At 39.8% G+C, this 12,077-nt stretch overlaps 1 protein-coding gene across 2 annotated transcripts in view; it reads left to right on the forward strand.

Annotated features, from left to right (window-relative positions):
* Nucleotides 1–12,077, forward strand: part of SLC27A6 (solute carrier family 27 member 6) — an 80,558-nt gene that overhangs the window by 15,597 nt on the left and 52,884 nt on the right. For both annotated transcript variants that reach the window (XM_027547037.1, XM_027547036.1), the window contains exon 2: nt 687–890. In XM_027547037.1, the coding sequence (XP_027402838.1) occupies nt 687–890 (204 nt within the window). The remainder of the gene's footprint in view (nt 1–686; nt 891–12,077) is intronic.

The raw sequence follows: 12,077 nt of genomic DNA on the forward strand, positions 1-12,077 counted from the left end.
GCCTTGGATCGCACTGCTACTGTACACTGTGAATCCTGCCACCTTTTCTGGAAAGCGTTCTTTTCCTTCTTTTCCTTTCAAAGACCTTTTACCTTTAATAATTCTGATCCAGAGGAAAGAGCATCTCTAAATCTCCTCCTTTAACTTTTCACTCTGAAATGGCATCTAAGGCAGACTCTTGTGAATCCATAATCTGGAATCTTGTGCTTCCGGAGCAGTCAGATGTTTCTCTTGGATTGTTGCATTACAGTGGAGCTGAGCAGTGACAGACAGATGGCTTTTTAGAATAATGAGATACTGAGTTGTATTTCAGAAAGAATGTTCAGAAAGAATGTTCAGATGTTCAGGGCAGTGTCCAGAATTTAAATTTAAGGCAAATTACAGAAACAGAGTTTTATTTAAAAAATTGAGGGGAAAAAAAACACAGCCTGGATAATGGGATCTCCAAATTTCAGTTTGAATTGGGTTTTTTGCATTGATGAAATTAGGTAATAACTAGATTTTCCTTTAAGTTGGTCATGTTGAAACAGAATCATAAAATGGCTAGGATGTTACTTATCCAATGTGAAAAGGAAGTTGGCATTGTATTTACATTTCATCCCTGTTCCAACAGGCAAAAGAACACACAAGGTGAGTGGTTTGAGATTTATGTCTTATTTACTTATTCCTAATCCTTTGATTTTTAGGTTTTCTAGAAACTATAGAAGACGTTCTTCCAAGACTCCCAGAAGGTATCAGCATTTGGGCAATGAAAGACTCTGTTCCACAAGGCATAATTTCACTCAAAGAAAAACTGAGCACAGCATCTGACTGTCATGTGCCACGCAGCCACCATGCTATCTCAAACACCAAGACTCCTTATCTTTATATTTTTACTTCTGGAACAACAGGTATGATCCATTTGTTCGTGAAACTTAAAAAGAATGCAGTGTATTATATTTGAAAAGCAACCGGTTTGGACAAATCTTTGCCCTGTGTAGCTGTAACTGAGCAAAGGACTTGAGTACCCAAGGTATAGAAAGCCAAACTCTGATAGCAGGAGATTGCAGAAAAATAAGGATTTATTGCAGCCCACCAAGCCTCAGATCCACTTCAACTTGACCTTTGAGTTGGGGGTTTCTTAAAGGAGAAGAATAAAGAAGCTAGGGTTAGTCATCATCTTGTGACAGTTCTGTGACAATTTGGGGAGTCAGGATGACTCTGGTTTACAACTCTCTGGCAAGGTGGTCCATGGCTTGAGGGTCTGTGAGCTCATCTTGCCCTGGAGAAACAATCTGTTAACAATAGCTGTGATGTTCACTTTAGTGCTTTATCTATGTCATCAGCAACAGCATTTAGTCATCTGATGCTGGTTGATTACCTTTCAGTTCCCTGGGGATTGAGGTCAGAGGGGACAAGAAAGGGAACAAAGCTTTGGATAGAGAGTTCGTAAAAGAATTTGGTTTTAGTGGGGCTCAGTTTCATAGCTACCAAAAATCTGAGAAAGCGTGTATCCAAGAAAACCTGGGTTTTTTTAGATCTTTGAACTCTCAAACTTGGATGGAAAATGTAATAGCTTTACCTTTAGCTTGGCAAGTCACCATGTTCACTTGGCCATTGTTGCAAGTGGAAAGATTTTCAAGTTTGGTAGTACAAATGGCACTGGAATATCTGAAGACTTGATCCAGCCCAGTTACTCAAAGTGTGAAATTTGGACTGCTTCTTTGGCAGGATCTTTGCTAGCCTCCCTTAGATGCCCGATATATAAATGAAAAGATGTTTAAATGTTTGTAATCATCCTTCTGAATTAAAAAATCCATTAGTCTACTTTAAAACAGGTTTCTCTATTCTTGTATAAAATGTTAATTCCTAAACACAATCCAAGTATAGAGCTACCATTGAAAAACCTGTAGTAAGCTCTCCTGGTTTTCCTTGGGTTGACTGGAACATGTGAGAAACAGGAAATCTTGAGATCTTTGCACGTTTGGGGGAGGTTACAAATAAGAATCAAGAAACTAACTTTCCTTTTATCAGGTAAACAACACACACACTCTTTGCGACACAAAGAATAATGAAACTACCTGGGAATTCAAAAGAAATGTTAAACTTAATTGATTCTGAGAAAAATTGAATGGTATTAATGGTAGTTTGAATAAACTTTTGTAATTAATTTGAAGATGACCAGGAGTTTGAACTGAGATGTGTTAAAAGCAGGGTACAGTCCATGGGGTTGCAGAGTCGGGCTTGACTGAGCGACTTTCACTTCACTTCAAAAGTTTTGGTACTTATTTCTTTTTTTTTTTTTTTGAGATTTACGTTTTATCTTTTATTTATTTTTTTAATTTAAATTTACTTATTTTAATTGGAGGCTAATTACTTTACAATATTGTATTGCTTTTGCCATACATCAACATGAATCCGCCATGGGTGTACACGTGTTCCCCATCCTGAACCCCCTCTCCCACCTCCTTCCCCATACTGTCCCTCTGGGTCATCCCAGTGCACCAGCTCCAAGCATCCTGTATCCTGCATCGAACCTAAACTGGCAATTGGTTTCATATATGATATTATACATGTTTCAATGCCATTCTCCCAAATCATCCCACCCTCTCCCTCTCCCACAGAGTCCAAAAGACTGTTCTATACATCAGTGTCTCTTTTGCTGTCTCGCATACAGGGTTATCGTTACCATCTTTCTAAATTCCATATATATGCGTTAGTATACTGTATTGGTGTTTTTCTTTCTGGCTTACTTCACTCTGTATAATAGGCTCCAGTTTCATCCACCTCATTAGAACTGATTCAAATATATTCTTTTTAATGGCTGAGTAATACTCCATCATGTATATGTACCACAGCTTTCTTATCCATTCATCTGCTGATGGACATCTAGGTTGCTTCCATGTCCTGGCTATTATAAACAGTGCTGCGATGAACACTGGGGTACACGTGTCTCTTTCCCTTCTGGTTTCCTTGGTGTGTATGCCCAGCAGTGGGATTGCTGGGTCATAAGGCTGTTCTATTTCCAGTTTTTTAAGGAATCTCCACACTGTTCTCCATAATGGCTGTACTAGTTTGCATTCCCACCAACAGTGTAAGCGTACTTATTTCTTATGCACAGGTAGTATGGTAAGCAAAACTACTATTGCATAGTAAAGTTTTCTTACTTTGTTCTTTCCTTTTTTCTATTTGCAGGCTAACAATAATCTCTCTTATCCTGGAGATACGTGGTACTTTTCTGTTGTTGTTCAGTTCAGTTCAGTTCAGTCGCTTAGTCGTGTCCGACTCTTTGCGACCCCATGAACCGCAGCACACCAGGCCTCCCTGTCCATCACCAACTCCCGGAGTCCACCCAAACCCATGTCCATCGAGTCAGTGATGCCATCCAACCATCTCATCCTCTGTCATCCCCTTCTCCTCCTGCCCTCTATCTTTCCCAGCATCAGCTCTTCACATCAGGTGGCCAAAGTATTGAAGTTTCAGCTTTAACATCAGTCTTTCCAATGAACACCCAGGACTAATCTCCTTTAGGATGGACTGGTTGGATCTCCTTGCAGTCCAAGGGACTCTCAAGAGTCTTCTCCAACACTACAGTTCAAAAGAATCAATTCTTTGGTGCTCAACCTTCTTTATAGTCCAACTCTCACATCCATACATGACCACAGGAAAAACCATAGCCTTGACTAGATGGACCTTTGTTTGCAAAGTAATATCTCTGCTTTTTAATATGCTGTCTAGGTTGGTCATAACTTTCCTTCCAAGGAGTAAGCATCTTTTAATTTCATGGTTGCAATCACCATCTGCAGTGATTTTGAAGCCCAGAAAAATAAAGTCAGCCACTGTTTCCACTGTTTCCCCATCTATTTCCCATGAAGTGATGGGACCAGATGCCATGATCTTAGTTTTCTGAATGTTGAGCTTTAAGCCAGCTTTTTCACTCTTCTCTTTCACTTTCATCAAGAAGCTTTTTAGTTCCTCTTCACTTTCTGCCATAAGGGTGGTGTCATCTGCATATCTGAGGTTATTGATATGTCTTCTGGCAATCTTGATTCCAGCTTGTGCTTCCTCCAGCCCAGCGTTTCTCATGATGTACCCTGCGTATAAGTTAAATAAGCAGGGTGACAATATATAGCCTTGATGTACTCCTTTTCCTATTTGGAACCAGTCTGTTGTTCCATGGCCAGTTCTAACTGTTGCTTCCTGACCTGCATACAGGTTTCTCAAGAGGCAAGTCAGGTGGTCTGGTATTCCTATCTCTTAAAGAATTTTCCACAGTTTATTGTGATCCACACAGTTAAAGGCTTTGGCATAGTCAATAAAGCAGAAATAGATGTTTTTCTGGAACTCTCTTGCTTTTTTGATGGTCCAGCGGATGCTGGCAATTTGATCTCTGGTTCCTCTGCCTTTTCTGAAACCAGCTTGAACATCAGGAAGTTCATGGTCCAGGTTGTTGTTGTTACTCTGTTTAAAACAGCTCTTATAAATGAACTGGGAAATGCTAATATGTATCAAGTTGTCAGCATAAAGATGACCTGACTTAACTTTGAAAGAGACAATAAAATTTTGGAAATTATCTTTGAAAACTTCCAACAGAAGGTACTTGACAATTTGTCTTTATGCTGTTTTCTTATAAAAAGTGACTCTGGTCTTCAAAACAGTCTTTACCACTCTCCTCTCCCTGCAACCCTCCTCACCCCAAAGAGAATAGTGGGGAGCAGACTATTAACAGCTCCTGTCTTGAAGATTAAAACCAGTGTTTGATACATTTGCACAGCAGGCTGAAAGCAAAAGCACTATTAATTTTATTTGATATTTATTCATATTAAAGTTATACAGTACAAAGATGAAAATGCTAATAGTTTTAGAAATATTAGAGAGAAGTACCCTGCTAACCTATTCTCAAACCAATTGCATTCGGTATTTTTCTTGTTATTGTCATTCAGTCACTAAGTCGTGTCCAACTCTGCAACCCCATGGACTGCAGCATGCCAGACTTCCCTGTCCTTTACCATCTTCTGCAGTTTGCTCAAACTCATGTCCATTGAGTCAGTGATGCCATCCAACCATCCCATTCTCTGTCACCCCTTCTCATCCTGCCTTCAGTCTTTCCCAGTATCAGAGTCTTTTCCAGTGAGTCGGTTCTTTGCATCAGATAACCAAAGTATTGGAGCTTCAGCTTCAGCATCAGTCCTTGCATTGAATGTTTGGGGTTGATTTCCTTTAGGATTGACTGATGTAATCTCCTTGCTGTCCAAGGGACTCTCAAGAGTCTTCACCAGCACAGATCTTTCTGTAATCATCTCCATATATCTAAATAGCTTGAGAATTTTATTGGGTACTTCATAGGTGCACCCCCAAAAAATAGGTACTGCTTGTCCACAATGGAAGATGAAAATTTTATCTTCTTTCTTTACCACTCTCTCCCTCCAACTCAGATTTTTTCCTCTGATACACATACTTTCTCTCTCTGACATCACTCTATATATTGTTTCATCATAAATATTGGTTTGATTAGTTATCCATATCATAACTTAGTATTGATAGTTTGATAGTTATCAGTATCATAACTATTTCTAGCTGCCTTCTATAGTATAATAAAATTATATTTGTTTCCTTTCATGTAAAACTTTCCCCAATCTGGAATTGATCATCTGTTTTTTCATTTGCTTGCTTAGTTTTCTCTACATCTATGACCAGTTTGTACCCATCCTTCTATCAAAAAGTAACTCACCTTTAGACATTGAAAAGCTTGTCTGTATTTTGTCAAGCCTATGTTCTTTCTGTTGTTTTTGTTCTATTTTGTTTTGATTGGGGTATAGTTGCTTTAGTTCCTCTTTAGTTCTTTAGTGAAGAGGAACTAAAGAGCCTATTGATGAGGGTGAAGGAGGAGAGTGAAAAGGCCAGATTAAAACTAAATATTAAAAAACTAAGATCTTGGCATCTGATCCCTTTCAGTTCAGTTCAGTTCAGTTGCTCAGTCATGTCCAGCTCTTTGCGACCCCATGAATCGCAGCGCGCCAGGCCTCCCTGTCCATCACCAACTCCTGGAGTTCACCCAAACTCATGTCCATCGAGTCAGTGATGCCATCCAGCCCTCTCATCCTCTGTCGTCCCCTTCTCCTGCCTCCAATCCCTCCCAGCTTCAGGGTCTTTTCCAATGAGTCAACTTTTCGCATGAGGTGGCCAAAGTTTTGGAGTTTCACCCTCAACATCAGTCCTTCCAATGAACACCCAGGACTGATCTCCTTTAGGATGGACTGGTTGGATCTCCTTGAAGTCTAAGGGACTCTCACGAGTCTTCTCCAACACCACAGTTCAAAAGCATCAATTCTTCGGCGCTCAGCTTTCTTCACAGTCCAACTCTCACATCCATACATGACCACCGGAAAAACCATAGCCTTGACTAGGTGGACCTTTGTTGGCAAAGTAATATCTCTGCTTTTGAATATGCTATCTAGGTTGGTCATAACTTTCCTTCCAAGGAGTAAGCGTCTTCAGTCCCTTTACTTCATGGCAAACGGAAGGGGAAAGGTGGAGGTAGTGACAGATTTCCTCTTCTTGGGCTCTAAAATCACTGAGGATGGTGACTACAGCCATGAAATTAAAAGAAACTTGCTCCTTGGCAGGAAAGCTGTGACAAATCTAGACAATGTGTTGAAGCAGACATTACTCTGTGGACAAAGGTTCATGTAGTCAAGGCTGTGGTCTTCCCATTGGTCATGTATGGTTGTGAGAGCTGGACCATAAAGGAGGCAGAATGCCAGAGAATTGATGCCTTATGTGGTGCTGGAGAAGACTCCTGAGAGTTCCTTGGACAGCAAGAAGATCAAACCCGTCAATCTTAAAGGAAATCAACCCTGAATATTCATTGGAAGGACGGATGCTGAAGCTGAAGCTCCAGTATGTTGGTCTTCTGATGCAAACAGCCAACTCATTGGAAAAATGCCTGATGCTGGGAAAGACTGAGGGCAGAAGGAGAAGAAGGATCAGAGGATGACTGGATGGCATCACCCATGCAATGTACATGAACTTGGGCAAACTTTGGGAGATGGTGAAGGACAGGGAGGCCTGGCATGCTGCAGTCCATGGGGCTGCAAAGAGTCCGACACAACTGAGCAACTGAACAACAATGACAACATAGTTGCTTTACATTGTAGTGTTAGTGTCTGTTACACAGTGAAGTGAAGCAGCTAGATGTGTATACATATTCCCTCATTTTTGGATTTCCTTCCCATTTAGGTCACCACAGAGCATTGAGTAGAGTTCCCTGGGCTATACAGCAGGTTCTCATTAGTTTTCTGTTTCATATGTATTAGTGTATATACGTCAATTCTCGATCACATCTTTCGCAAAGCTTTCCTCCCTACGATTTCAATCTTGACATGTCCTGGGTTCATTTCTCACCATCACCCTGAGAATTCCCTTCAGACCTTCTTTCCAATCCCCTGATTCTTGGATTCTAAATTTATTTCCTTTGTTTACTTTTCATTTTATCACTGCACTTATTTTAGCAGCTGCTTGTTAGTAGGTAAGTTGAAGTTCTCACATGCTTGAATGTTTTTTTTTCTAGTTAAGAAATGATATTGGTGCAGGGGTTTGAAGGCATTGCTTTTTTTACCTTCTGTCTTCCAGTATATATATTGAGAAGTCTTTTTCTTCTGCTTTCATATCCTTTACGTCAACCTGGTGTTGTTTTTCTTTCTTTTGGCAGGGGTGGGGGTGGTGGGTGGCAAAGGGGAGGAATTTTTAGAATTTCATGAGCCTTCAGTATTCTATGATTTCAAGATTATTTGTACTGGGACTAGTCTTATTTATCCATTTTGCTGGTAAATTTGTCAGCCTTTTAAATCTAGAAATTCATGTCTTGCAATTCTAGGTACTCGAAAAATTTTTTAAAGATGTCTGCATATTCTTTTCTTTATTTCTATGTTTTTCTGCCCATTCTCTCCTTCTATTATTTTGTTTTTTTTTTTTTTTGTTGTTGTTCATTCTTTTATCTTTGGATCTCTAACTTTTTAAAGCTTGGCCTCCCTGAACTGTTATTAATTTTCTCATCTTTTCTATCCTATTTTCCTTCTCTTACCTATGGGTTTACTTTTTGAGAGATTTATATTTTAGCTCTATGTTCTCTGAATATTTCTCATTTTGTAGCATGTTATTTTTGTATTCTTGATACTTCATTGTCTCATACCTCTCAGAATATTAATATTTTTTTAAAAAATTTCTCCTCTCTACCTTGTCTCTATTTTCTCTAATGACCTTTTACCTTTTATTTTACAGTGACCTCTGTTCTTTAGAGGATTTCCTCAAATATCTGTTGACCTTTGGCTGCTCATGTTTAAAGTTTAGCCGTCAAAACACACATACCAAAACAACCCAAATCCTAACTGGAAGCTCTGTGTGACTGAGTGGGATTGTGAGCTGGTTAGTTTCAGTGTCCAGGACGTTTTCTTGGCAGATTCATGACTATCAGTTTTACTTCTAGGTGCTTTATATTCCTCAGACCAGAACCTTGAAGGGAAAACTAGTAAACTATAAAAAAGGACCTGGAGGAGGATGCCCACTTTCTCTTATTCCCGTGATATGTTCAGTCTCTCTCCTTCCTGATGTTTCCAGAGGCTCATCTTTTTCCAGAGAATACATATCAGATCTTTACCAGTGTGGGGGAAGCAATCTGGTGTGGTAATTTCATTTTATTTTTTACATTTTAAAATGTAAAAAGCATTTATTGACATTCTTTCAAATTTGGATTGTGAATGATCCTATACAGGAAAAGTTACACAAATATCATCTCTCTTTAGCTTAAAGTTCTGAGCAACTTGGGGTCTTATAGAGAGCAAAGCAACATACAGAATTGGGCATTCAGTAGATGTCATGCTTTATAAATACAAAACTGTCAAAAAATGTAGCAAAATCACATTTGCTACAGACTAGGATCCTTGGACTCTTTAATCAATAGAAAACAGAAAGGGATCAGATGAGGAATTCAGGCAAGGCTTGATTGGGACTCATGCTGCCGCAGCACAGAGAAGTAAAAACAAGTAACAAGCGCTCCTGCTGGCTCCCTAACTAGGGAGGGCAGGCTGGTTCCTAAAATGGGGTGCGGGTAGGGGTGGATTGTTGGGCGGGGCTGCAGGGATAGCTTAAGTGGTCTGCCCACCCCCTTGGAGGTGCTGTTTACAGGCATCATGGACAGTAACCTCCTTTTGCTCCTGGCACCTCAGAAATGGCAGTTGATTTGTGCCCCTTTTGCATGTTTTTCATAATTGCCTCAACTGTACATGCAGCGGTTTTTAGTCCCTTATAGTTTCTTCTATTCTGTCACTTGAGGTGCAGGCAGCCCAAGGAAAGGATCACAGGCCCCAGATCCTAGCCTGTCTCATGTTGAGCCTCATTAAAGATTGAATTGATGTTTTTTATTTAAAAGCATCTCTCTCTCTCTCTTCCTTGATCTCTCTCTCTCTAAACTGATGTTTTGCAGCTCAAAACCCAGAGCTGGATTAAGTGATAGTAGTTGTAATGATCATGAGAATTTATATTAGTATTGCCTATTATCATAAAAATCAAGCAGATTTTCTCAAACAAAAAATCTTATAATGTTGATAATGAAGTAAGTGTTGATGCAAGTTAGGGAGTGATGTAAAGAAGTGAGACTTAGAAAAGTTAAAAATGATGGGAGCAGAGTCTGCTCACTGGCCCTTTCAAGCAGGTTGTATGGGAGCCCTTTGGATGACATCAAACCTTTCCTAATCATTTTGCTACTGTGAAGCTCACCAAAATATTATATTCATCAACCTAGGGACAAACTTAGAATGTCTCTGAGTAAGGAAAAACTGAGGTCAATTTTTATACCATTCGTGTCTTTGACCTGGGAGATTCTGTAAGATCTTGATGAGCAAGAGAGCCTTCCCTTATTTGTGACTGGTGGAATTGCTTCTTAAACAGAACTCCCATTTAGCTCCCTCTTTATAGTTCCATATTGATACTCCACTCTGGGAGGTACCTAGTCCCCAAGTTTCTGAGCCTTGCTGGGACTTTGTGGGAGCAAATCAACTTTCTTCAAGGCTTGTCTTCTTGGGTCTGATGTGTCAGTTGTCCACCTGCCTTTCTAAAATCGTGTTGCTGTCACCTCCAATTCCATTCTTTTTTGCTTTAAGGGCCTATGTATGTGTTCAGTCTGCCAGTATCTACTTCCGAGGTGGCTCGTTGAGTTTCATTAGGTGCCTCAAGATCTCCAGGAAAGGCTTTTTAACCCTGGACAGCAGCCTTGTGGTCAGCCACTCCTGCAAGCAGTGGAAGGAGGAAAAAGATGGACCTGCCTTCCAGGCTGCACTGGGACTGGTTGCAATCACCATTAAGTTTATTTCCTTTTGTCTTGCCTGCTTAATCTTAGGGGTTCTTTCCCTTTTCCAAAATCATCCCCAGATTCCCAGATTTTTTCATCCCTACTCATAAATTGGTTTTCTCTTACTAGCATATCTTCTTCCTTCTTTCTGCTAATCACCAATTCACTGGACAGAGCCTCACTCCCACCTTTATGCCTGGACCACATCACAGTGGTCTCCCCACATCTGTGGGCGTGTGGAGTTTTAATGCTTGGGATCCACAGAAGGTTAGAAAAGCAGAGGATTTCAGAGACCATCTAAGGAAGCATTTTTCCAAGCTTGTGCCACACATATCCCTTCATGTCTACAAAGAAAAAAAATTAAACTTGAAGAGGTGCTTTATGACCACAGGGGTTTGAGAAACACCATTGAAAAAAACAGTAACATTTTTGTACAGTTAGGCCCCTCAAAGGCTTTAGTATGGTAATGAACCAACTCTTCCAAGAGAGACTCTTAAGTTGCAGTTTTAACAAGCTTCATTTATTCTGTTGGCTCTTTCTTTAAAACTTTAAGCTTCATGAACCTTTGATCATTTTCACTGTTGGATAAGCTCCTATCTGTTGTCTCCTTTATCAAAAAGTCTGAGTACCTTAAATAATTTATAATAACTTTTATAATAAGTTAATGAGATCATTATTCACTTAAAACTAACCAAAAAAGGAACCAAAACATGAGTAATTTGTTTGTTACTAAAGTGCATTACAGGAGTGACATAAGCACACAGGTGAAAAATAACTAGATAAAGCATCCTTCATTTTTTGACACACCTCCACCTGAAAAATTACTTTTAAAGCTGGGCTGCCATGAGATCAGGAACAATATGGAAAGTACAGAATATGGTAACTGAAGATCAGCAGGTAGGAACTTCTCAGAGGCAGAAAATGCATAAATATTAGATTTTCTGGACGAAGATGAGAAAAGCAATTACAGTATGAAGAATCAAGGATGCTAGTCTCACTCAAAATCTTTATAATGGCTTTGACAAGAAATTTTGGAGGGATTCTCTATCCATGTGGAGGACAAGGAACTCTTTCAGGTTGTGAGATGCCTAGCTATCATAAAGAGCCGCAGAAATTTCTTTTGAAAAAACTTAATAAAGGAATTTTAGTTAGGATTGTAGGCAAGGCCATGCCAATTTTGTGTCTGAGACCAGTCTCTTCCAGTGGATGACACTGAAGCACAAAGGCTGTCAGAAAATGTCAAAGCAGGTGCAGCAACAAGGCAGACATGAAGCTCACTCTGGAAGAGTGTCTGGAGGTCACTGTAGACTGGGGTTTGCAGTCACATGTGCTGCTTTCACTAAAAAACCCGTGGCAACCTTAGTTTTGTTCAGTACATAGGTCAAACCAGAGAAAAAACTGTGTAATTGGGGCATTTTTATAGCAAATATGGCTCTTTGAAGCTTCCTAGATAAAAGAAATGGAAAAAAGCAAAGTGGCTGTCTGGGGAGGCCTTACAAATAGCTGTGAAAGGAAGAGAAGCAAAAAGCAGAGGAGAAAAGGAAAGATATAAGCATCTGAATGCAGAGTTCCAAAGAATAGCAAGAAGAGATAAGAAAGCCTTCCTCAGTGATCAATGCAAAGAAATAGAGGAAAACAACAAAATGGGAAAGACTAGAGATCTCTTCAAGAAAATTAGAAATACCAAGGGAACATTTCGTGCAAAGATGGGCACAATAAAGGACAGAAATGGTATGGATCTAACAGAAGCAGA

Source organism: Bos indicus x Bos taurus, chromosome 7 (assembly GCF_003369695.1).
Source record: "Bos indicus x Bos taurus breed Angus x Brahman F1 hybrid chromosome 7, Bos_hybrid_MaternalHap_v2.0, whole genome shotgun sequence".
Lineage (NCBI taxonomy): Eukaryota > Metazoa > Chordata > Mammalia > Artiodactyla > Bovidae > Bos > Bos indicus x Bos taurus.